This window comes from Quercus robur, chromosome 4, assembly GCF_932294415.1.
Source record: "Quercus robur chromosome 4, dhQueRobu3.1, whole genome shotgun sequence".
Classification (NCBI taxonomy): Eukaryota; Viridiplantae; Streptophyta; class Magnoliopsida; order Fagales; family Fagaceae; genus Quercus; species Quercus robur.
In genome coordinates, this window is record NC_065537.1 from 58,717,316 (window position 1) to 58,741,523 (window position 24,208).

Here is a 24,208-nt window from a genome sequence, read left to right on the forward strand (position 1 = left end):
TGTTATCGAAGAGGAAACCGAAGACCTCGGCGAAAAACCTCTCCGCCGCCCTCCAAGCGGTAATCAATCCACTAGAAAATACAGTTGGGATACAAGGACAGCAATAGACCCTCCAAGCCTAATCTACCCAGTGCACCTAAGCCCTCCAAGCTTCTTGCTCCAACGAGGTTGCGCCGAACCTTTTTCTTTTCTAGCTTTTCGGATTCCGCTACTACACCGTAGCATCAACCAATGAATATTGGCTCCTTCCTAACTGCTTCCCAGAACTCCAAACAACTGTCTCACAGAGATGATAATGGTGAGAACCAGGTTTGGTATAAAGGCCTCTCAAGGATTTGACAATGGAGAGGAAGAGAGTGAGGGATTTTGATGAGACTCTAAGGTAGAGATTGTGGGTAAAACAATCTGGTTTTTCTTTAGGGTTTCTCTCTCAAAATTCTCTCTGGAAGCTCTCTTTCAATCGTGGGTTAAAAGGGTATTTATACTGAAGAGGAGTGGAATGCGAAACGTCAGGTTTTTCCAAAACAGGGGTGGCTCGCGGCTTGACCTCGCGGCTTGACTAAGTCGCGAGTTCCAGTCGCGAGTTAACCGTATGGCCAGTTGTCCTGTTTTGTCCTGTAGTGCTCCAGCTAGCATGACTGTTCATCTTCCAGCATGCTTGGCACGTGTGCAGATTCTGGCGGGTTGAAGCCGCGAGTCCAGCCGCGAGTCCCAGCCGCGACACTCTGTTTTCTTGCACACTCTTGAGCAATCTTCACACTATCTCACTCACTACCCTTACAACAATCCCACCTAAATACAGGGTTACTAAATGCTGAATTACAAGCAAATTTGGCACGGAATAAAGCCAATTAGATGGTTGAATAAATTCAACCTTACAAAAAGCTTGTGACCAGAAACTACTTTAGGAATACTGATATTACTAAATTTGTTCCTGTTTGTCACTTTTGTGGTGTCTATGGTCACATTCGTCCTAACTATCACAAATTGAAATTTAAACAATCTGTGTTTTTAGGAGTCTAAATAAACAAACAATTTGTGATGATATATCTCCTGCTACAAGTCCTGATAAATTGTTTCACATACTTGTGAAAAATTTAAGCTTGTTGGCTTATGTAAGGAAATTGCAGGATTTAGGTCTTTCTCAAAAGAAGTGTGTAATCCCTCAAATACACTTTGTTTCTCATGGTTTTTCACCTACAAAGCCAAAGACGCATGCTGTATGGGTGAGAAAAGATTCGCTAAGGTGAATGTTGTTTACTTGTCCTTGATATAATTTTTTCAATTATTTGTGGACATGTTTTCTTTCAGTTTTTGGTTGTTTTATTTCTTAGGTTATTTTTTTATTCAAAAAAATAAAATCCAAAAACTTTAAAAATTTTCAAAAAGACAAAAATATTTTATTTTGTGTTTTGTTTTATTTTTCTTGAGAATTACATGAATTATAATATCTCTCTCTCGACTTATAACATGCTTGAATTATGGAAAAACATAGAAAGTGTGTGTTCCTTAAATGAGTGCATGAGATATCTTTAATTTTTTTATGAGCATGTATAGGGATGGCAATTTCGGCCCGACCCGCGGGTACCCGGTCCGGCCCGACCCTAATGGGCCGGATTTTACCCGGTCCGATTAAGGATAGGGTCGGGTATGGATTTTTTTTAAAAAAAACCCGAAGCGGGTTCGGGTCGGGTCCGGGTTTTATTGGAAAAACCCGAAACCCGACCCAAAACCCGGCCCGAAACCCGCCCCGTTTAAAACCCGGTATCCTAAATTACTAAAATGCCCTTTATATATATAAACCTATAATTCTAACCTAAATCCCTAACCCAGTAATCCCCAAATCTGAAATCACTCAGCCTCCAGCCCTCCCTCACGCAGCTCTCCCTCACTCCCTCACGCTGTCACGCAGCTCTCCCTCACTCCCTCATGCAGCTCTCCCTCACTCCCTCACGCAGCAGCAGCACGCAGCACGCAGCTCTCTTTTACTCCGTCGCCCATCTCCAGTCACGCAGCTCTCCCTCACTCCCTCACGCAACTCACGCAGCTCTCCCTCACGCAGCACGCAGCACGCAGCTCTCCCTCACTCCCTCACTCCGCAGCTCATCTCCAGGTTTGTGTCACCGGTTCTTTTTTTTTTGGTTGTTGTAATGTGGCTGATCGTCGACCCACAGGTTTGTGCCCATCTCAGAGCTGCCTACCACAATTGCTTCAACAGGTTCCAACTTCAACTTCCAAATCCTTTCTTCTTCTTTTATTTTTTATTTTAATAAAAATTTCTTTATTAGGGAAAAGAAAAGGGGCTCTCTTTTTCTTTTTCTTTTTTTTATTATTCGTCTTTAACAAAAAGTTTTTAATGTACAGATGGTATTCAGAGAAGTTCGTGAAGGGTGAATGGAAGAAAGAGGAATGTGTTTCTGAGTGGCAAAAATACAGAGCTTGCCTGGCTGTACGTATCTTCTTCTCTTCTCTTTAATTGGAATATTCCATCCTTTCTCTTTTCTTAAACGATTGATTATTGTTCTGTTCTCAGGAACATTTGGATGATAAGCATCTGAGTCGATTCTTGGAAGCTGATACCCTTGTCAATCTCAACGAATCCACTTAACGGACCACCTCACTAATATAATAAAGGTAATTAATTTTCTTCACATCTGGATTTACATTTTTACCTATTCATTTCATCCAACTACAACTACAACAACATTCTTTGTTATTTTTATTGAAACTACCTTATCTTTCTTTCATAATCATGTCTGCTGCTATTCTATTCTATTCTATTCTAGGCCTATCCTTTCATGCTTGTAGCATACAATACGATTCAGGCCAAAACCTATTCTACAAGTGTTGTAACTCAACTCAAGTTCCTCAATTGAATTTTTTAACTACGTGGCTGTATTAATTGACCAATGAAGTGAAATTAAACACTGTTATATTTTCCCAACAATAGTTTACTTCAACCATATGATTCATTCGCCAATACCTAAGACGGTACCTAACTTTTTCCCCGTAATTAATAGCTAGAACTTGCTTCTAAGTTCGGTCCCATATGAGGGACTTCATGAACAATGAGAGACCCTATCCCATGGTCTTTAATTATCAACAACTGGGCAGCAACATTGTTTGCTACAAAGGTGCCTACTAATTGTACTTCATAGGATAAACCACATTCCGAGCTCTATTCCTGTCATGCACTTCCCTTCAACAATTCTAATAAATGTCTTTCAATGAATTTGGTTCATGCATGGTGTTATGTGGTAGAGGATCCCTTCACATTATACAGGAAAAAAATTATAACTTTAAGTCAGCCATTTGATTGGTGTAGTTTGAGACCTTCAAATCAAGATATAGGATTGAGTAAAATACAAATATAGCAGAAGAGGTTCCAATTAAATGGGTTTGGATTTTTTAAAAATGGGTTTTATGTTGGCTAACGTTTCTTGTCTCTGTTGTTTTCTCTGTACAGATTTGTGTTGGTTAGTGTGGACTGAGGCTGCTTGTGGTTTTGGGATTCCAATTAAATCCATTCTTTCTTCACATAAGGTAAGGAAGCTGAATGAAAATTTTGTTTTATTTTGTTCTTTCTGTTTCATTTATCAATTTTAGATGTACTATTTTTTGTGAGGAGGAAAACTCTCTCATACAACTATTTGGTTAAAAAATAATTCTATCTTTTGACCATCATTTTGCCTCACATATTGTCTGTGTATATGTTGGTTCTGTTTATTTCACTTTTTGCTTCTTTGCTTGCATTGGTTATATTGGTTCTGTCTTTACCTGGATGCAAATTTCTACTTAGTATGAACTGGATTTACGAAACACAAAAGATTGAATCTTGTCGGATTTATATTGGCTATATTGATTAGCATTAAATGATTGATGGGCAATCTGGTTTTTATCAAAATAGTAGAAGAGACCATTTTAACTTTTAATGGTTGTTGGATCCCAAATTTATTTTCCAAGGAAACTGAGGTTACTACCTTTTGCTTTGCTGGTATTAAGTTTCGATTTGCTTCTCAAATGTGTTGCAATTGTTGCTTATTACTATGATCTCGATTGTTTATGTCATTGGGAGTAGGAGATAATCATAATGCATAAGACAACATAATATGACTTGTTGGCTAGATTATCAGTGGCTTTTAAGGTAATTCTTTGATGCTTTGATTTCTAGCTCTTCAGGCAAAGGTTTCAGACTTACTCTGTCACATAGGGTGTGTTGTGTAGTTAATGAAAAGGCTGATAAAATTTTGTGAGTAGGGGATTGGGATTGGGTTTGGATTGGGTTTGGTTGCTTTTTGGTGTTATTTACTTTTGGAGCTAAAATTTAGTAATTTACATGAATTGTTGTTGCTTTGAGGAGCAAGAAAGTTTTTCAAAGGGTCAATGCCATAGGGATTTGTGACTTTGTTTCATGTGATAACTTTGGTGTTTTCTTCATTTCTGCATAGTTTGTTTAATGGAAGAAATTGTTTGTTTTTTGTGTTTGTTGGGAATGCAGATCCTAAAATGGAGATGGAAGACACAAACAAATCTGGTTCTTCCTCGCCAAGTGGTTCTCCCTTGAGAACCGGACGTTGTCCCTTGCCGACTTTGCGGTCTCCTTCGCCATTTTCACGGTCACCCTCACCATTGTCACCTGGCAGTTCACCCTCAGGATCACCATTAAATGAGTAAGTGTTTGAATTTGTAGTTAATCAATGAGTATGTGTAATAATAGATTTGTGATAATTTGTTTTGATTCTAACTCCCAAACTTTTGAACCAATTAGGAATCCGAAATCTCCGACGGTGGACTTAGTAGGAGAAGACTTAGAGGTAGAGGAACAAGAAGGGACAGAGGGAGAGCAAGAGCCTACAAATGAGGACTTGGATACAAGTAGAAAAAGAAAGACTACCTCAGATGTTTGGTCTCACTTTACAAGGAAGAAAGTTGACGGAAAAGTTAAAGCCCAATGCCATCATTGTAACAAACTTTACTTGGGTGAGTCTAGTCAAGGTACAACTCATTTACGTAATCATTTAGCAAGATGTCCACGAATGAAATTTAAAGATATAAGGGATATGAGACAACAAGTTTTGATCAAACAACAAAATAAGGTGGATGGAACCATGAGTTTAAGTACTTATCAATTTGATCAAGTTAGAGTGAGGAATAAGCTTGCCCGTATGGTCATCCTACATGAATATCCTCTTTCAATGGTTGACCATATTGGGTTTAAAGAATTTGTGACCGATCTTCAACCTATGTTTAAACTTGTCACAAGAAATACTTTGAAGAGTGACATTTTTAAGATCTATGATAATGAGAGGGAGAAAGCTTTGAAGATGACGGACAAGAATGGAAGTAAGATGGCCATTACAACCGATATGTGGACTTCAAGTAACAAAAAGAGAGGGTTTATGGTCATTACGGCTCATTTCATTGATCATACTTGGATTTTGCAAAGCCGGGTTCTAAGGTAATTTTTTTATCTATAAATTGAATGTTAAAGACTTTACATTTAGAATGATTTTTGAATTATGTTATAATTATTCATATTATTTTTCTAGGTTTGTTTATGTTCCTTCTCCACACACAAAAGAAGTTCTTGCTGATGTCCTTGTTGATTGTTTTTTAGAGTGGAACATTGATAGGAAGTTGTCTACAATTACTGTTGATAATTGTAGTACTAATGATGCCATGATTAGACTTCTTTTGAATAAGCTTGATACTAGTTCTCTTATGTTGGGTGGGTCTATGTTGCATATGAGGTGTGCTGCACATATTTTGAATTTGATTGTTCAAGATGGGTTGTCTCTTATTGGTGATGGTATTGAGAGGATTCGTGATAGTGTGATTTATTGGACTGGATCACCAAAAAGAAGGCAAAAATTTGAAGAAAATGCACGTCAATTGCGTGTTCAATGCACCAAAGAGTTAGTCTTAGATTGTAAAACTCGTTGGAATTCAACTTACTTAATGCTTTCTACTGCATTGATTTATAAAGATGTTTTCTCACGTTTGGCTAAACGTGAAATATCTTATACTTGTTTACCATATGATTATGATTGGGAGTTAGCCAAAGATATTTGTGGGAGGTTGGAGTTGTTTCATAGTGCGACTGAGTTTTTCTCTGGTCGTAAGTACCCCACAACTAATATGTATTTTAATGTGGTGTGTGAGTTGAAAATTGCATTGAATGAATGGAGTGTGTATTCAAATGAGATGATAAGTACGATGGCGGAAAGTATGCTTGCTAAGTTTAATTCTTATTGGGCTAATGTTAGTGTTGTTATGGCTATTGCTGCTATCTTAGATCCAAGATATAAGATGAAGTTATTAGAATTTTATTATCCTAAAATTTATGGTGATAATTCTAATTTGGAGATTGAAAAAATTAAGAATCTTTGTTATGATTTACTTGATGAGTATGGAGATATAAATGAGTCCTCTGTAGATAATGAAGGAAGTTCCCATGTTCCTGCTAGTACTTCAAGCCCTGTGGCACAAATGAAATTTAGGTTGAGTGGGGCAATGTCATCTTTTGATGAGTTTGTGAATAATAGTTCAAGTAGTTCAAAGAAACATGGGAGTGCTAGAATGGAATTTGATCATTTCATTGATGAGGGAGTGTTGAAGAGGAGTGAAGATTTTGATATTTTGGGATGGTGGAAAAGTAATGGTTTAAAGTATCCTACTTTACAAAGGATTGCAAGAGATATTTTAGCCATTCCTATTACAACTGTTGCTTCAGAATCGGCCTTTAGCACTAGTGGGAGACTTTTAAGTCCACACCGTAGTAGGCTACATCCCAAGACTATAGAGGCAATGATGTGTGCTCAGAATTGGTTATGGAGTGAAATCAACGGTTAGTAATTGTCTAATTTCTATTTATAAAATTAAAATTGTAGTTTTATATTTGCTAGTTACAATTTGATATTTCATTCTTTAATTCATTGTTATTGTAGGTTCTTCAACTATGTCCGGAGATTGTACCGTTCAAACAATTCTTGATGATGGGGAGCCTAATGAAGAGGATGGGAGTTGTGTCACAATTATGGATGATTAGACATTTTGTAATAATTTAGTAGCCTTTTTAATTTCTTAAACTTGTTGGATTAATTTGTTGGTTTGTAATTATTTTAAGCCTTTTTAGCATTTTGTAATTTTTTAGCCTTTTTAATTTGTTGGTTTGTGGAGGATAAGACATTTTGTAATTTCTTACACTTGTAGGATTTGTTTTGTAACTTTTTATTTTTGAATTTCTTGAACTTGTTGGACTTTTGATACTTAGTTCTTGGACTTATTGGATTTATTTTATTTTTATGTTTAGTTGGTGATTTTAGTTATGATTTATTAATTTATAGATGTATTGATGTTTGGTGATTTATTGATTTATAGTTATGATTTATTGGCTGCCCAATGAATGGGCTTGAATTGGCTACCTTATTGATGTTTGTTGATTTATTGATTTATAGTTATGATTTATTGGCTGCCCAATGAATGGGCTTGAATTGGCTGCCTAATAATGCCTTGAATGGGCTTAAATTGGCTGCCCAATGAATGGGCTTGAATGGGCTGCCTAATAATGCCTTGAATGGGCTTGAATTGGCTGCCTAATAATGCCTTGAATGGGCTTAAATTGGCTGCCCAATGAATGGGCTTCAATCTGGAAAAAAAAAAACTCAATGGGCTTTAAAAAAAAAAAAATTAGTTGGGCCAAATTTGGGCCCAACAAGTTAAACGGGGCCCGCGTGGCCCGACGGGGCGGGTCTGGGCCCCGGGAAAAAAACCCGATTATTATTCGGGTCGGGTCTGGGTTTAGGGTCTTGGCCCGCGGGTCGGGCCCAGGTATGCAAAAACCCGGCCCGAACCCGACCCATTGCCATCCCTAAGTATGTACTAGTTTATACATGTACTCATGGGTTAATTAAGAAATTGATATTTCTTGTTTGTGTACCCTTTATAGCTTAGTTTAGCGCTGTTTTTGCATTACATGTGTCAAGCATTGCTTTTGCATTTTATTTATTTAGCATCATGTGTACTTTTTTGTTGTGGTCAAAATAAAATCTTGAAAATCCAAAAATTATTTTTTTGTATTGCACATCACTTAGTGTGTAATTAAGGTTGGCCAATGAAATTTGCATTCATGACTGTGTACCTTGCTTAGATTTGATAAGCTACTCTTTTCACTTTGCTAGTTTTGTGCTATTTAGTGCTTAATTGTGTGAGTTGTTTACAGTCTTTGAACAAACGATCTTGATTTTGATGTCACACTCTTTTGATCGTAAGGACTAGAAAATCCTAGGAGAAAAGCATAAGTAACCATCTCACCACTGTTACTCACCAATCATGAACTCCTGTGTGCAAAACATAAAGGCCATACTTGGTAAGGTGTAGCACTTGCACAACAAGATAAAATGAGGTGTTATTTTTTTAAATAAAAAAAAAAATTGTAACAAGGGTATTTTCTTTTCTATATCCTATATGTCCATGCATGATATCTTTGATTGTGGTCAAAAAGAAAAAAAATATATGGAAAAAGAATCAAAATGCTTTTACATGATTGCAAGCTTGTTTATTAGAAGATGTGGGAGTTATATGGTGTAACTTTTTAGGTGATAGTTACTGAAAGTTCAAAAACGTGTACAAAAACACTTTTGAACGTTTAGACCCCCAAAAACCAATTTAATCAACACACGCAATATGTTAAACAATAGTGTGCGGAAACTTAACATATGCTATAACATGGTATTGATTAAACAACTATCTAAGCCACAACAAAATAAACCACAGCAGATAATGTAAAGGCAGAGATAGAGAGGAAGGAAGATGCAAACACAGCGATAACACCAGATATGTTATCGAAGAGGAAACCGAAGACCTCGGCGAAAAACCTCTCCGCCGCCCTCCAAGCGGTAATCAATCCACTAGAAAATACAGTTGGGATACAAGGACAGCAATAGACCCTCCAAGCCTAATCTACCCAATGCACCTAAGCCCTCCAAGCTTCTTGCTCCAACGAGGTTGCGCCGAACCTTTTTCTTTTCTAGCTTTCCGGATTCCGCTACTACACCGTAGCATCAACCAATGAATATTGGCTCCTTCCTAACTGCTTCCCAGAACTCCAAACGACTGTCTCACAGAGATGATAATGGTGAGAACCAGGTTTGGTATAATGGCCTCTCAAGGATTTGACAATGGAGAGGAAGAGAGTGAGGGATTTTGATGAGACTCTAAGGTAGAGATTGTGGGTAAAACAATCTGGTTTTTCTTTAGGGTTTCTCTCTCAAAATTCTCTCTGGAAGCTCTCTTTCAATCGTGGGTTAAAAGGGTATTTATACTGAAGAGGAGTGGAATGCGAAACGTCAGGTTTTTCCAAAACAGGGGTGGCTCGCGGCTTGACCTCGCGGCTTGACTAAGTCGCGAGTTCCAGTCGCGAGTTAACCGTATGGCCAGTTGTCCTGTTTTGTCCTGTAGTGCTCCAGCTAGCATGACTGTTCATCTTCCAGCATGCTTGGCACGTGTGCATCTTCTGGCGGGTTGAAGCCGCGAGTCCAGTCGCGAGTCCCAGCCGCGACTCTCTGTTTTCTTGCAAACACTTGAGCAATCTTCACACTATCTCACTCACTACCCTTACAACAATCCCACCTAAATACAGGGTTACTAAATGCTGAATTACAAGCAAATTTGGCACGGAATAAAGCCAATTAGATGGTTGAATAAATTCAACCTTACAATCTCCCCCTTTGGCTATTCCGTGACAAAACCCTAAAACAGACTCTAGACTTAACATGTGAGTTGGGAACAGTTGATCAAAACTCACTCACACCTAATTCTAGAAGCTGTGAAGCACTTGAATCATATGAACATAAACTCCTGAAACACAACAATACACCATGATCATTGTAAGCAGAAAATTATTAATGCATATGAAACAGGCAAAAAGAGATCAAGCATAAGATGGAGTTAATGAACAAACCATGGCTTGATCAACCAAGTGAACACCACAAGGTAGTGATCACAGTGTTCATTCACACTTGGAATGAACACAAGGACATACAAGTTAACAAGCACAAGGCAAGACACTTGTATGTACAACACTCAACCAATGCATAGCACACAAGACATATGCATCTAGGAACAATCCTACAAGGGCACAAGAGTGACAGTACATAAACCACAATGCAGAACATTTAGATTTAAAATACTGATTTCACATAGCATAAAGGCTGCACTTAAGCATGGTACATACCACAAGGCCTACAAACTATGCAAAAAACATAAACCCTCAAAGCTTACAAAAGCATATGGGTACAAACTAGCAAATACCTGAATAACATCATCAAACATATATAAAAGTTTATCCAAGAGTATATGAGGAAAGTTAGAAACAGTTATACACCAAAACCCAGTGTATTAAAAACATAAAAACCATAAAAACACTAATTACTCCCCCTCAACAAATTACTCCCCCTCAAGAGCTGCTTTTCTGCTTCAATTATCAATGAAATTTCTCCCCCTTTTTGACATGGAATGGCCAAAGGGTCACTGGTCATGCTGAGTTGTGAAGCTGTCAAGTGTAGCAGCCAAGACATCAATCTGGTCTTGCATGGCTCTCATTCTGTCAGAATGCTCAGTCTGGACTGCCCTGATCCCATCAAGCCTTTCCAGAATGATCTGGAAAGCATCTGGAGGTGCATCTGCAGAAGTTGAAGCTCTGGACCTCTTGCCACTCCTCCTTGGTGTTGAGGTGGATGCATGCCCTGCTGCCTCTGCATCAGTCTCCATTGGGACTTCCTCTCCTTCATCACCTTCATCTTCTTCTCCTGGAAGCCTAACACTGATCCTTTTGCAGGTAAGTTTGTTGATTGCAGAGGGTGTGGACATGTGACTGATGTCTTGAGGAATTTGAACACCCTTCCTTCGAAATATCCTCATTAGGAGACTGGGAAAGATCAGTTTTGGTCTAGATGTTGTTCTTGTCTCATCCACAATGATGTCAAAGATGTGGGAACTTATATCTATGAAGTTCTTCTCTTTGAGATCCATCAGAAAAATTGCTCTAGCACAATTGATTGTGGTCAACTTCCTAATATGATAAAGGTTAAACATCATGATTATGGTTAGAACCCTCATGTCCACTGGAAAGGCAGTGGTATTCAAACACTTCCCTTCTCTCTGCCCACCTATTCTCTGTTGAACTGTTTCAATAGAGACACTCCTATCCTTGAAATTGACAAACTCCTCATCATCCAAACCCTCAAGCCCTAGTACATCATCTATGACATGTGCATCCAAGATGAATTCTTTCCCTCTAACCCAGCAATTTAACTCATTCTCCTTTATCACAGCATTTGAATAAAATTCTCGAATCAGAGGTTCACACACCAAAGGGAAATCACTTAAAAGTTTGTCCCATCCTCTTCCTTCAAAACAACTGGGAATAAAAGTTTGCCTTAAATCATCCAAATCCACAAATCTCTCTTGAATGATTCCTGCATTCAAGAAGTTATCCTTGTATCTCTCAAAATGATGAACTGACCTAAACAATCTAGGATCCATCTTAAGTCTTTTGTCAGCCTTCTTCGCAGTAGATTTCTTCTTCTGAGGTGAAGGAGCCATCTGTGAACAATCAGAAAAGGCCACAACAACATATAACAATATATGCGCATAACTAGTCAGTACCATGTAGTTAACAGAGAGAGATATCAATCAAACAAGTGAACTTCAAACACTTAAACAGCAAGCAATTTAGTTCAAACATATGGATAAACCAAGCCTAGGATAGGAAACACATGAACAACATGGTGAAGCCATCCTGAAGGCAGATGAAGGACATTGAGGCAGATTTAAAAAAATGATATGACAAACAAACAATATATTGAACCTAACAGAGTCATCCCACAGATTATCAAACTAAGACATGCACATCTTGCAAAGGAAAAACTCACAACCTCAACAGAACCAATAGTAACATCTCAACAGCTCAAAGTTCAGATTGAAATGAAAGGAATACTTAGCTAAGCATAAGAGCAATATGACAATGACTATCATTAACACAACCTATAACAACAGAATCCACAAGCTAAGCAAGAACAAAGAGCAGAGACCGAACCACAAACTCATTTCAAAAACACAATCAAATGCGAAAAATCAAGGGTAAAAGCACAAAATCAAGTAGAAAAGAGTGAAAATTAGAAAACCCATACCTGGAACTCGACGATTTTGGGCTGTAAGGATGCAACACAAGAGATTGGAAAAGGGAGCACGGAGTGTTTGGGAGGGAGAGTGTTTAGAGAGAAGATGAACAGTCACAAAAATTCGAGGGAAAAACTGAAAAAGTTTAAAAACTGCTCCTGTTTCTGCAAAACACGCGATTTTCGCGACTGGTTCAAGTCGCCACACAGTCGCCAGATCAAGCCGCCAAAGCACTCAAGAGGAAAATTTTGAAAAATTTTTCTAAGTGTTTTTCGCGACTGGAAGGTCTACCCGCGAGTGAGTCGCGAGCTGAGCCGCGAAAATCTCTGAGTGAATCTCGCGACTGGACCTTCCACTCGCGAACAAGTCGCCAAAACTGACCAGCGAAGATGCGACTGAGGCTCGCGACTTGACACACCCGCGACTGAGCCGCCAAAACAGGGCAAAACTGTATTTTTGAAATTTTCAGATTTTTTCAGCAAGACACTTTCCAAAAACACCTAAAACACTCAAAAATCTTTTTGTGCTTGAATTAACAAAGATTGAGTATGTGAAAACACATTTTATCAAGTACAATCACACAAATGAATATGGCATTTATCAAACATAAACTTGTGTGTTGTGTGTGGATATCAACAATGAAATAGTCCTTTGTCTAATGTGAAGCTTCAATGATCAATTCAACCAAGGCATACACAATTAGCACTAGATCATGTGACCAATCTCAATTATAGAAATATGAATATATGACTTCCCACACAACTTGATAACATAACTTGGAGCCTTTCATTTGACTCCACTTTCAGCCATAACATTTGATCTTTTGAGGCAATCATCTCTCATTGTGAGAGGGATATATAACATTTTTCTTTGAAGAATAGGCCTTTGGCCTTTTTGAAAGAAATTTCACTTTTAATATAAAGTCGCTTACCCTTTTTCCTAGTCAAATACTAGAATGTGCGACAGGCTTTTGCAGCTCAATATCTCTTTTCATTTGGAGATTTACATTTAGTGAGCTCTTTTTAGCAAAAAAATAAAAGGTGGGAAGAGATATAGACACAGGTCTATGCAAGTTTCAAGATCAACATAACCATTCACTAATCATTCATGACAAGTTTGAAGATCTATTTACAACAATCACATAGATTTCAAGATTTTTCCCATAGTGATATGAGTGCATGAAAACAAGTAATGTTCGAAAATGCACAAAGCCATTAGCACAAAGGTACACGGCAAAACGAGTTTTAAGACAAAAACTCAACAAAGTCAATCAAGCCTTTTGATTTTCAAATTTTTATGTAATTTTGGATTTTTGACTCAAGAAACAAAAAGATTGATAAAACACAATTAAGAAAAATTCACAAACAAACAAACAAAATCAAAAACAACAAGCATATCAAACAACCAAAGTCACAAAGCATAGGAAGTATTAATGCATGGACATGTTGAAATGCTTATGCATGAGTACCCCTTTTCACCCACACGACACTTGCGTTTGGGATGATTTCCTTAGAGGATTGGGTACGGGAGTTAGGGCTTTCAAACCTTCGTGAGAAGCTTTCCAAGCAGTTGGTGAATGCACCAATCATCTTCATCACGTCCATCATTCCGGGATCTCCATGTTGCTCTCTAGGTTGATCACCTGCCCAAGTTCTCCTATCAACTCTTGGTCCTCCTGACCTTTGAGGAGTAGCACTGTTCATTGCCCTCAGCTTTTGGCAATTTGGTCGAGTGTGCCCTTGAAGTCCGCAATAATGGCACACATACATTCCTCTAGGACCTCTTTGTGGTCGTGGACGTGACTTGGCACGAGACTCGGACCTGCCCATAGACTGATTTCGATGATTCAGCATCCGTTGTTCTACCACATTCTTCTTTTTCTCCACCTCGAGGTTCACACTCGTAGAGTCAGCTACAACTGGATCTTTGGACTTCACAAACTTCACTTCTTTGGTGACATTTCCAGTTGAGCTACTTCCTCCGGTATATCCCAGTCCGGATTTGTCTGAGAAGCTCTTTTGAGATGATATAACATCATCAAGCTTCTTGGTGGTGACCCTCTCTATTTTTGCATTTGCTTGAACAACCTCATTCTCAAGGAATCTCACTTTAGTGTAGGCTTCGGACAGCTCACCATTAAGAGTTTCAATCTCGCATTTGGCCTCCCTATACCGGATTAGGAGACTTTTGTAGTCCTCCTCAGCCTTCTTCATCTTTCTCACAGCTGCCTTGGCTACCCTTGTGTATTCACCTGATTTCTCCAAAAGTGAGTTGTAATTTTCTTGAAGAGTTGCTGTGCTTTCTTCTTCTTCAGCTTCTGATTCTTCAGCAATTCCTAGTGAGTCATCCTCACTATGTTCTCCAAGGTCTTGAACAAGCAAATTCAATTCATCCGAAGGCTCAACATGAGCAATAGTCATGAAAGCTGAGTAGTTCCCTTCTCCATCACAGCTCTCTTCAGATTCTGAGTCGGACGAGTCTGAATCACTCAAGGTTGTGGCATACACCTTGCCTTTTGATTTCAAATAGTTAGGACATTCCCTCTTGAAGTGTCCATGCCCGTTGCATTCAAAACAAGTAACACCTTGTGTGGATTTGGATTCTTTTCCATCTTTCCTTTGGAAATCCCTCTTCTCCCTTCCAGAATTTTGGAATTTTCTCTTATCATCAAATTTTCCATTGTTTTTGAATTTCAAAAACTTCTTAAAATTTTTAACAAGATAGGCTACATCCTTGTCCACCATATCTTCTCCCGAAGAGCCTTGATCTTCCACCTTCTCATTAACAGTCTTTAGAGCAATGGATTTACCCTTCCGTTGATTTGGCAGCGACATTTCATAGGTTTGTAGAGAACCAACCAGCTCCTGAACCTTGATGTCGTCAAGATCCTTGCTCTCTTCAATGGCTGTTACTTTGGCACGGAAGCTTTCCGGCAATGATCGAAGGATCTTCCTTACAATCTTAGAATCCTCCATCTTCTCCCCCAAGTTAAACTTGCTGACAACCACTTCATTTAACTTCCCATAGAACGAGTCGAAAGACTCATCCTCACTCATCTTGAGCTCCTCAAACCGAGTGGTCAGCATTTGTAACTTGGTATCTTTCACCTTCTTCGTGCCTTCATAAGTTGTTTCCAGAATCTCCCATGCATCTTTGGCAATAATAATGTGAGAAATCCTGTGAAATTCATCTGGAGACACACCACAGAAAATAGCATTTAGTGCTTTACTGTTAGCATTAGATGCAGTAAGTGCTGCCTTATCCCATGTGGATTTGGCTGCTTCAGGTTTGGTCCAACCCATCTCAACAGCATCCCACACGGATTCATCAATAGAGCATAAAAAGGCTCTCATACGAACCTTCCAAAATGCATAGTTACTTCCATCAAAATATGGAGGTGCATTAAGGGATTGAGACCTATCCATCTCAAAAGAAAGGGAGTCAAGGATCACACAATGGTAATAAAACCAAACAGATGTGTACCCGCTCTGATACCAATTGAAAGTTCAAAAACGTGTACAAAAACACTTTTGAACGTTTAGACCCCCAAAAACCAATTTAATCAACACACGCAATATGTTAAACAATAGTGTGCGGAAACTTAACATATGCTATAACATGGTATTGATTAAACAACTATCTAAGCCACAACAAAATAAACCACAGCAGATAATGTAAAGGCAGAGATAGAGAGGAAGGAAGATGCAAACACAGCGATAACACCAGATATGTTATCGAAGAGGAAACCGAAGACCTCGGCGAAAAACCTCTCCGCCGCCCTCCAAGCGGTAATCAATCCACTAGAAAATACAGTTGGGATACAAGGACAGCAATAGACCCTCCAAGCCTAATCTACCCAATGCACCTAAGCCCTCCAAGCTTCTTGCTCCAACGAGGTTGCGCCGAACCTTTTTCTTTTCTAGCTTTCCGGATTCCGCTACTACACCGTAGCATCAACCAATGAATATTGGCTCCTTCCTAACTGCTTCCCAGAACTCCAAACGACTGTCTCACAGAGATGATAATGGTGAGAACCAGGTTTGGTATAATGGCCTCTCAAGGATTTGACAATGGAGAGGAAGAGAGTGAGGGATTTTGATGAGACTCTAAGGTAGAGATTGTGGGTAAAACAATCTGGTTTTTCTTTAGGGTTTCTCTCTCAAAATTCTCTCTGGAAGCTCTCTTTCAATCGTGGGTTAAAAGGGTATTTATACTGAAGAGGAGTGGAATGCGAAACGTCAGGTTTTTCCAAAACAGGGGTGGCTCGCGGCTTGACCTCGCGGCTTGACTAAGTCGCGAGTTCCAGTCGCGAGTTAACCGTATGGCCAGTTGTCCTGTTTTGTCCTGTAGTGCTCCAGCTAGCATGACTGTTCATCTTCCAGCATGCTTGGCACGTGTGCATCTTCTGGCGGGTTGAAGCCGCGAGTCCAGTCGCGAGTCCCAGCCGCGACTCTCTGTTTTCTTGCAAACACTTGAGCAATCTTCACACTATCTCACTCACTACCCTTACAACAATCCCACCTAAATATAGGGTTACTAAATGCTGAATTACAAGCAAATTTGGCACGGAATAAAGCCAATTAGATGGTTGAATAAATTCAACCTTACAGTTACTTTCAAACCAATGTGTTTGATGATGTAGAAAATTTGTTTGATTACTATCTACAATTCACATTTTCAATACTTTGTACACTTACTAGTTGCACACACTACACGCAAATCGATGCTAAATATTGTATTTAAGACTGTGTGTGTTGTCTAATCTGGCTATCTTTAATTGCATATGAATTAATATGTAAATGCAATTTTATTTTTTTTTTTGATTGGGAAGTTTGAAGAAAAAAGAAATTTTCATGTTTTAGAAGTTTAAATTTTTTGATTTTAACTTCTTGATTGGTTTTGATATTTGCATCTGAGTGGTATAATCTTTTTAAAACTTTTCTGGATCATGTTCATATACATTGAGTCTTAAAAACTACTTTTTAAGTTGTTTTTCTAAATACAATTTCCAAATTTTTAAGTTTCAAAATTTTTTAACAGCTTTGATCGATCAAAGTTTTCCCTTGATTGATCGAAACTGAGCTTTTATGTTCAAAACTCTCCATGTTTGTTTGTTTAGACCCATTAACGCAGATTGTTTGACCTAAAATATTAGCCAAGTAATTACGTAGGTTAATTACGAGATCTAGGTTAAACAAAGAGAGATCATATCATGCACAACAGGGAAAAAATAAAGAACACACCTTTATGATCACCTAAGAAAACCTATGAAACGAACCATCTTAAGGTAAAAACTTGGGGAGGATTTGACCTAACTATCCTCAAGGTAAAACAAATCCACTAAAAGAGAATTGAAGTTTTTATAAAAGATTTAGCCCTAAATCTATTGCTATGTCCAGTAGTAACTTACAGACATGACCACGTGGAAGCTCTGAATCCACAGACTCCTTCTCTCTTGGATTTGTAGAACACAAACTCCTATGTTTATGACTTTGAGATCCCACTCAAAGTTTTTAGATCACTTCTCGTTGATCTTGCAACAACTAGATTCCACCAGCATTTGAATGTAAATCTTTTTCTAGTAGACACTTATAGAGTTAGAAGGTACAAAACCTTTAAGATCTCATAGGAGTAACATACAAGTCTTCCAGAGTCATCAAAACGTAGTTAGCGTTTTCCTTTTCCACATGGGGCCAACAAATTTTTCTATTTTGTTGATTGGGCTTAGTCCCATTTTGTTTGTTGATGTTTATGTTAGCCCCATGTGGCATTTTGAACATGTATTTAAGGCATATTTCATAATGTTCATGTATTTTTCATCATATAGGGTTAGTTCATACATGCTAAGTGTTTGATAAAATGCCCCTTAGGCATTTTGGCACTTGTTTGGACTCTGATGAGTACCAAACTTTGGGGATTGCCATGTTTACTTAATTGTAACATGTTTCTATCATTGCTTATGTGTTTTGCACACTTTTCCCTATGAATGCTTGTTCATGCTTTGGTCATGCATTACACATGCACACACCCTATCACAATTGTCATGCATATTGTCATGCTCTTTGTCTAATTAGACTTCTAGCATTGTTTTCATGTCTTTGTGTTCTAATGTATACTTTTTTACTTAGTTTTTAAGAGTTGTTTACTTGTTTTTGTACTAACTTGCATTTAATCAAGTTTGTTGCCATTTTTGTGTATGGTTTGTGTTTTTATGGCTATTTTGCAAATGCCTTATCGATCTTCACGTAGTAAAGAGCCTTTGATTGATCTCACATCATCTCCAGTATCAAAGAGGACTTGACAATCGTCAGCAAACTTTGATAACAAGTGGTTCAAGACTCTTCTGGACTCTCAATCCTTCAACAACAATTTCAAGAATGCTCCACTTGTGGTAGAAAGGATTGTGATATTTGACACATTGGGATCAACTTTCATTTCTAAAATCTTTGGTAACAGAGATTGGGCTAGCTTGTTTAGTGCCTTTGAAGATCCTATTGAGAACTTGATCATGGAATTCAACTCCAACACTTGGTTTACCGGAGTTGAACTGAAATGTTGGGTTCGTAGAAAGGACTTCTTCATCACTCCAGACTATCTAGCTAAGATTCTTCAAATGAATTGTCCGGTAAATGTGGATACATCCCCTTATGATGATTGATTGGCTCCCGTTGTCCAAATCCTTGAAACATTAGGAGCAGATCTTGAAGTTTCATCCACGGGTACATCATTTGGCACTTCAAGATTCGGGTCGGAAATGAAGACTCTTACCTTGATTATGTACTCAAACCTGTACCCACTAACCAACACGGGTTTCATCTATCTTGGAAGAGCCCAATTCCGTTGTGATCTTACTAATTGAGTTCCAATTAACATTTGTGCTCACATCTTTCAGATTTTGGGAAGGACTACAGGACGATCAGCTACAAGGACACATCTTCCTTTCTGTAGCCTAATCATGATGATTCTAACTCTCAAGGGCATTCATCCTTCTAAGAATGGAACGGTCCTGCCTTGTCAAGGTCCGATTTCCTTGCATTCTCTTCAAAGCAGCAAGGTTCACTCCTCTATTGAAAGGGCAAAGAAGAGCCCCACCAAGCCTCCATTGAGTGGATCTAAGACTTTCTCTCCTGCCTCTCCCATTGGGAAAAGTTCAGCTACTCCTTGTGTCTCCGAACTTCCTGAGACATTACCTCCTTACACTCTGGAGCCTTAACCTTCCAACACTCACTCTCAGCCCGGATCACCTATCCCTCACATGGATAGGATGATGACTTTGATGAAGGGTTTACATGAGTGCATTTCTGGACTTGCTAATATCATGTATTCTTACAATAATCATGTTCAGCTTCGCTTGACTACTACTGAGACATAGTTGGATGAGATTCAGCGGAAGCTTGAGGCAGACCTTTAGCTATTTGTGCCAAAAAGGGGGATAAATCCTTATTGTGAATATTGTGAATACTCCATAGAGTATGGGGGAGAGCATCATAGAGTAAGGGGGAGTGCATATAGAAAGGGGGAGCATAGTGGATACAAAAGGAGGAAGCTAACTTACAGCCACACAACTTAGAAGTTCTAACAACATTTTGCCCTGTTTTGATTAGTATAGTTTATTTACATTACTTTACTTTAAAGCTTTCAGTACTTTAGTTTAAAACTTAGTTTATCTTTAGTACTTCTATATCTTGGTTTTTATAGCCGTTTCTTGATACTTTTAATTATCTATTGCCCCTTGCATTAGTTTCTTTAATGCATCATGTGTTTGTTGGACATGCAATTAATTTTTGCACTACTCTTAATTGCTTGCATGTCTAGATGATCATTTACTCGTTAAATGTTCATTATGGCCATTTCTTAATGATTGTTCTTGTTTGATCAAGTTATGCTATTTGTTCATATCTGTTTTGTCTTTACTTGTTCGCATTTCACTTGCTCTTTATACATGCCTTGTATTCTACTTGCCTCTTATTTAATGAAGCTATTTGTTATATGCAAGTGTTTCAAGATACTGGTATATATGGTTCTAGTGCTTCACAGTTTCTAGATTTAGGTGTGAATGAGTTTTGCCTCTGTTCCCATTCTCACGTTTTAACTCTAGAGTCTGTTCAGGGGTTTTGTCATGAAGTAGCCAAACGGGGATATTTTAAAGTTGTGTTTTACAACTATGTTTTATGTTGGCATTAATTCCGTATGAAATTTGATTGTAATTATGTTCAATCATTTCCCTGTATTTTTGTGGGATTTAATGTAAGGGTTGTGTGTGAGAGTTTGGTGAAGATTCTGTGAATATGAGGATTTCGTGACTGGCTTGCAAGTGCCAGCCCGTGAAATAGGCCACGTGATAAGCACATGCTAGAATTTGAAGAGTTTTTTATAGGCTGAATTTTGCTAGTCATTCACGACTCAGGCCAAGTTATGAATGACCCACGAAACTCTCTGGCTAATTGTTTTGTGTGTGCCTTTTCTCATTCCCTTACCAACACTATATAAACCCTCATTACCCACAAAATTGTAAGAAGAATAAGGAATCTTTACAAGAAACTTTTGAAAGAGAAACCCTAAGCCAAACACTTGTGAGATAAATATTGTTTACCCACAATCCTCTACATCATTTCTCTAAAGTTTCCATTACTCCTACCTCTCCATCTACACATCCTTGATAGATTCTTAGCCCAAACACCTACCTCACTCATTCTGAGTTTTGAGAGAAGTTTTGGTGCATATGGGAAGCATTGGAAGAAGCCATTGAGTGCAGATGCAATCGGGCGGAATTGCAGTATCCGGATAACTAGTGAAGACAAGACTTCTAGAAGACCATTGGTAGCTGAAGCTTAGAAGGCTCAAGTACATTGGGTAGATTAGGCTTGGAGGGTCTTTTTGATATTTGTGTACTCCAACTTATTCACTAGTGAATCGATTTTGGCTTTAAGGGCAGTGGAGAGGTTTTTCGCCGAGTACTTCGATTTCCTCTTCAATAACACGTCTCGGTGCTATCTTATGTTTTCATCTTTCTTCCCTACACTTTAAGCTTTACATTTATCGCTTATTATACTTACTTAGGCATAAGAGTAGTGTTTCGGTTTATTGCGCATCTTTTACTCTTGTTGTAAGGTTGAATTTATTCAACCATCTAATTGGCTTTATTCCGTGCCAAATTTGCTTGTAATTCAGCATTTAGTAACCCTGTATTTAGGTGGGATTGTTGTAAGGGTAGTGAGTGAGATAGAGTGAAGATTGCTCAAGAGTGTGCAAGAAAACAGAGTGTCGCGGCTGGGACTCGCGGGTGGACTCGCGGGTGGACTCGCGGCTGCAAGCCGCCAGAAGCTGCACACGTGCCAAGCATGCTGGAAGATGAACAGTCATGCTAGCTGGAGCACTACAGGACAACTGGCCATACGGTTAACTCGCGACTGGATCTCGCGACTTGGTCAAGCCGCGAGGTCAAGCCGCGAGCCACCCCTGTTTTGGAAAAACCTGACGTTTCACATTCCTCTCCACTCCAGTATAAATACCCTTTTAACCCACGATTGAAAGAGAGCTTCCAGAGAGAATTTTGAGAGAGAAACCCTAAAGAAAAACCAGATTGTTTCATCCACAATCTCTACCTTAGAGTCTCATCAAATTCCCTCACTCTCTTCCTCTCCATTGTCAAATCCTTGAGAGGCATTATACCAAACCTGGTTCTCACCATTATCATCTCTGTGAGACAGTCGTTTGGAGTTCTGGGAAGCAGTTAAGAAGGAGCCAATCTTCATTGGTTGATGCTACGGTGTAGTAGCGGAATCCGGGAAGCTAGAAAAGAAAAAGGTTCGGCGCAACCTCGTTGGAGCAAGAAGCTTGGAGGGCTTAGGTGCATTGGGTAGATTAGGCTTGGAGGGTCTATTGCTGTCCTTGTATCCCAACTGTATTTTCTAGTGGATTGATTACCGCTTGGAGGGCGGCGGAGAGGTTTTTCGCCGAGGTCTTCAGTTTCCTCTTCGATAACACATCTGGTGTTATCTCTGTGTTTGCATCTTCCTTCCTCTCTATCTCTGCCTTTACATTATCTGCTGTGGTTTATTTTGTTGTGGCTTAGATAGTTGTTTAACCTATTCCATATTATAGCATATGTTAAGTTTTCGCACACTAGTTGTTTAACATATTGCTTGTGTTGATTAAGTTGGTTTTTGGGGATCTAAACGTTCAAAAGTGTTTTTGTACACGTTTTTGAACTTTCAATTGGTATCAGAGCAGGTACACTTGTTGTTGTTTAAATACCTAAGTGTGATCCTTGACCCCTTGTGTTTATTTGCCATGGATTGTGCTTTGTATGACTCTTTGCATGATTTGGTTGGTGATGAATGTAACATGCCACGTGTTTGTGAAAATGTCTCTATGAGTGCTAATCCTCATAATTGTGATGACATGTTAATTGAATCCATGGGTGTTGTTGACAAACTCTTGAAGAAAAATGCTAAGAAGTTTCAAAAGAATTTGAGCAAGTTATTTTGTGAAAAGGATGATTTGATTGCTAAGCTCAATGAATCCAACAAATTGGTTGAGAAATATAAAAAACTTGCTGAAATTTCTCTTGAAAAGCTGAAAGAGTTTGAATGTTTGAATATGGACTTGGATGCTAAACTTGTTTTGTCTAACAAACTTGTTGATGATCTTAAATGTGAAAATGAATCTCTTAAGATGCATGCCAAGTGTTTGATTGCTGAACCTATTGTTAAAAAGGATGAAAATATTTGTTGCAATCATGTTGTGATGCCCGATTTTGTGCCTAGTGTGTGTTCTACCTTAAAGGACAAATCGGTGTACATTCCTCCACATAAAAGAAATCAAAAGGTGGAGAGAAAGGCTGTTAAGTCAAAGCCTCTGTTTAGGTCTCAACCTAAGGCTCTGGATGGATCTAAGTTTGTTTCAACTTGCCACCATTGTGGTGTGATTGGTCATATAAGACCTCAATGTCATAAGTTGAAGAGGGAACAAAACCATATTGCTAGATCCCTTCCCAAAAGGCCTAGTGGACCTAAACACATTGTGTGTCACCATTGTGGTGCCTTTGGTCATCTAAGACCTCAATGCTCTAAGTTTCATGCTTTTAAAAGAATCAAAAGAAAAGAAAAACTTGAGCTTCTTGGAAGTTGTGATAAAAAGGATAAACCGGATTTGAGTGATAATAGCATGTTGTTAAAGAAAGTGTTTAATGCTCTTAACTCCTTGTCTATGTGCATCTCCGGTTCTCATTCTTCCAACCCTCGTCTCACTTCTCATGAGACACTCATTCCAAACAATTGTTCTGTTTGGATGAGGAAGGGTTCCTATGGTTGAGCTTTTGCTCCTTTGGTCCTTGATCTAATTCTTTCGATCTTTGTAGGACCCTTCATGCATTAGATGCTTCATTGTCATGCATTTGTGCATCATGCATATCTTTATATGCATTGTTTTGTTTTTGTTTTGATCTTACTTTTATGTCTTTGGTTTGTGTGTGTAAAAATCCAAAACCACATAAAAAGTAGAAAATCAAAAAGCTTGATCGACGTTGTTGAGTTTGTCTCAAAACTTGTTTTGCCTTGTACCTTTGTGCTAATGGCTTTGTGCATTTTCGAGCATTGCTTGTTTCTTTGCACTCATATCACTGTGGAAGAAATCTTGAAATCTATGTGATTGTTGTAAATAGATCTTCAAACTTGTCATGAATGATTAGTGAATGGTTATGTTGATCTTGAAACTTGCATAGACTTGTGTCTATATATCTTCCCACTCTTTATTTTTATTTTTGCTAAGAAGAGCTCACCAAATGTAAATCTCCAAATGAAAAGAGATATTGAGCTGCAAAAGCCTGTCGCACATTCTAGTATTCGACTAGGAAAAAGGGTAAGCGACCTTATATTAAAGAGAATGTTTATTCAAAAAGCCAAAGGCTTGTTCATTAAAGTGAAATATCAAATATCACTCTCACAATGAGAGGCGATTGTCTCAAGAGATCAAAATGATCAAATGTTATGGAGTCAAATGTAAAGCTCCAAGATATGTTATCAAG

At 38.5% G+C, this 24,208-nt stretch overlaps 1 protein-coding gene across 1 annotated transcript; it reads left to right on the plus strand.

Annotated features, from left to right (window-relative positions):
- The first annotated feature begins 5,639 nt into the window (after nucleotides 1–5,639).
- Nucleotides 5,640–7,324, plus strand: LOC126723137 (zinc finger BED domain-containing protein RICESLEEPER 2-like). The gene is made up of 2 exons (XM_050426427.1): nucleotides 5,640–6,847; nucleotides 6,948–7,324. Exons 1-2 carry the CDS (start codon nucleotides 5,680–5,682, stop codon nucleotides 7,046–7,048), a joined length of 1,269 nt encoding a protein of 422 aa, XP_050282384.1. The 5' UTR covers nucleotides 5,640–5,679; the 3' UTR covers nucleotides 7,049–7,324.
- The last annotated feature ends 16,884 nt before the right edge of the window (nucleotides 7,325–24,208 follow it).

Excerpts from the sequence above, each read along its gene's own strand:
- LOC126723137 (XM_050426427.1), top strand. The coding sequence starts at position 5,680 with ATGATTAGACTTCTTTTGAATAAGCTTGATACTAGTTCTCTTATGTTG. Across the intron at positions 6,848-6,947 it reads GTTATGGAGTGAAATCAACG|GTTCTTCAACTATGTCCGGA; the intron begins GTTAGTAATTGT and ends TTGTTATTGTAG.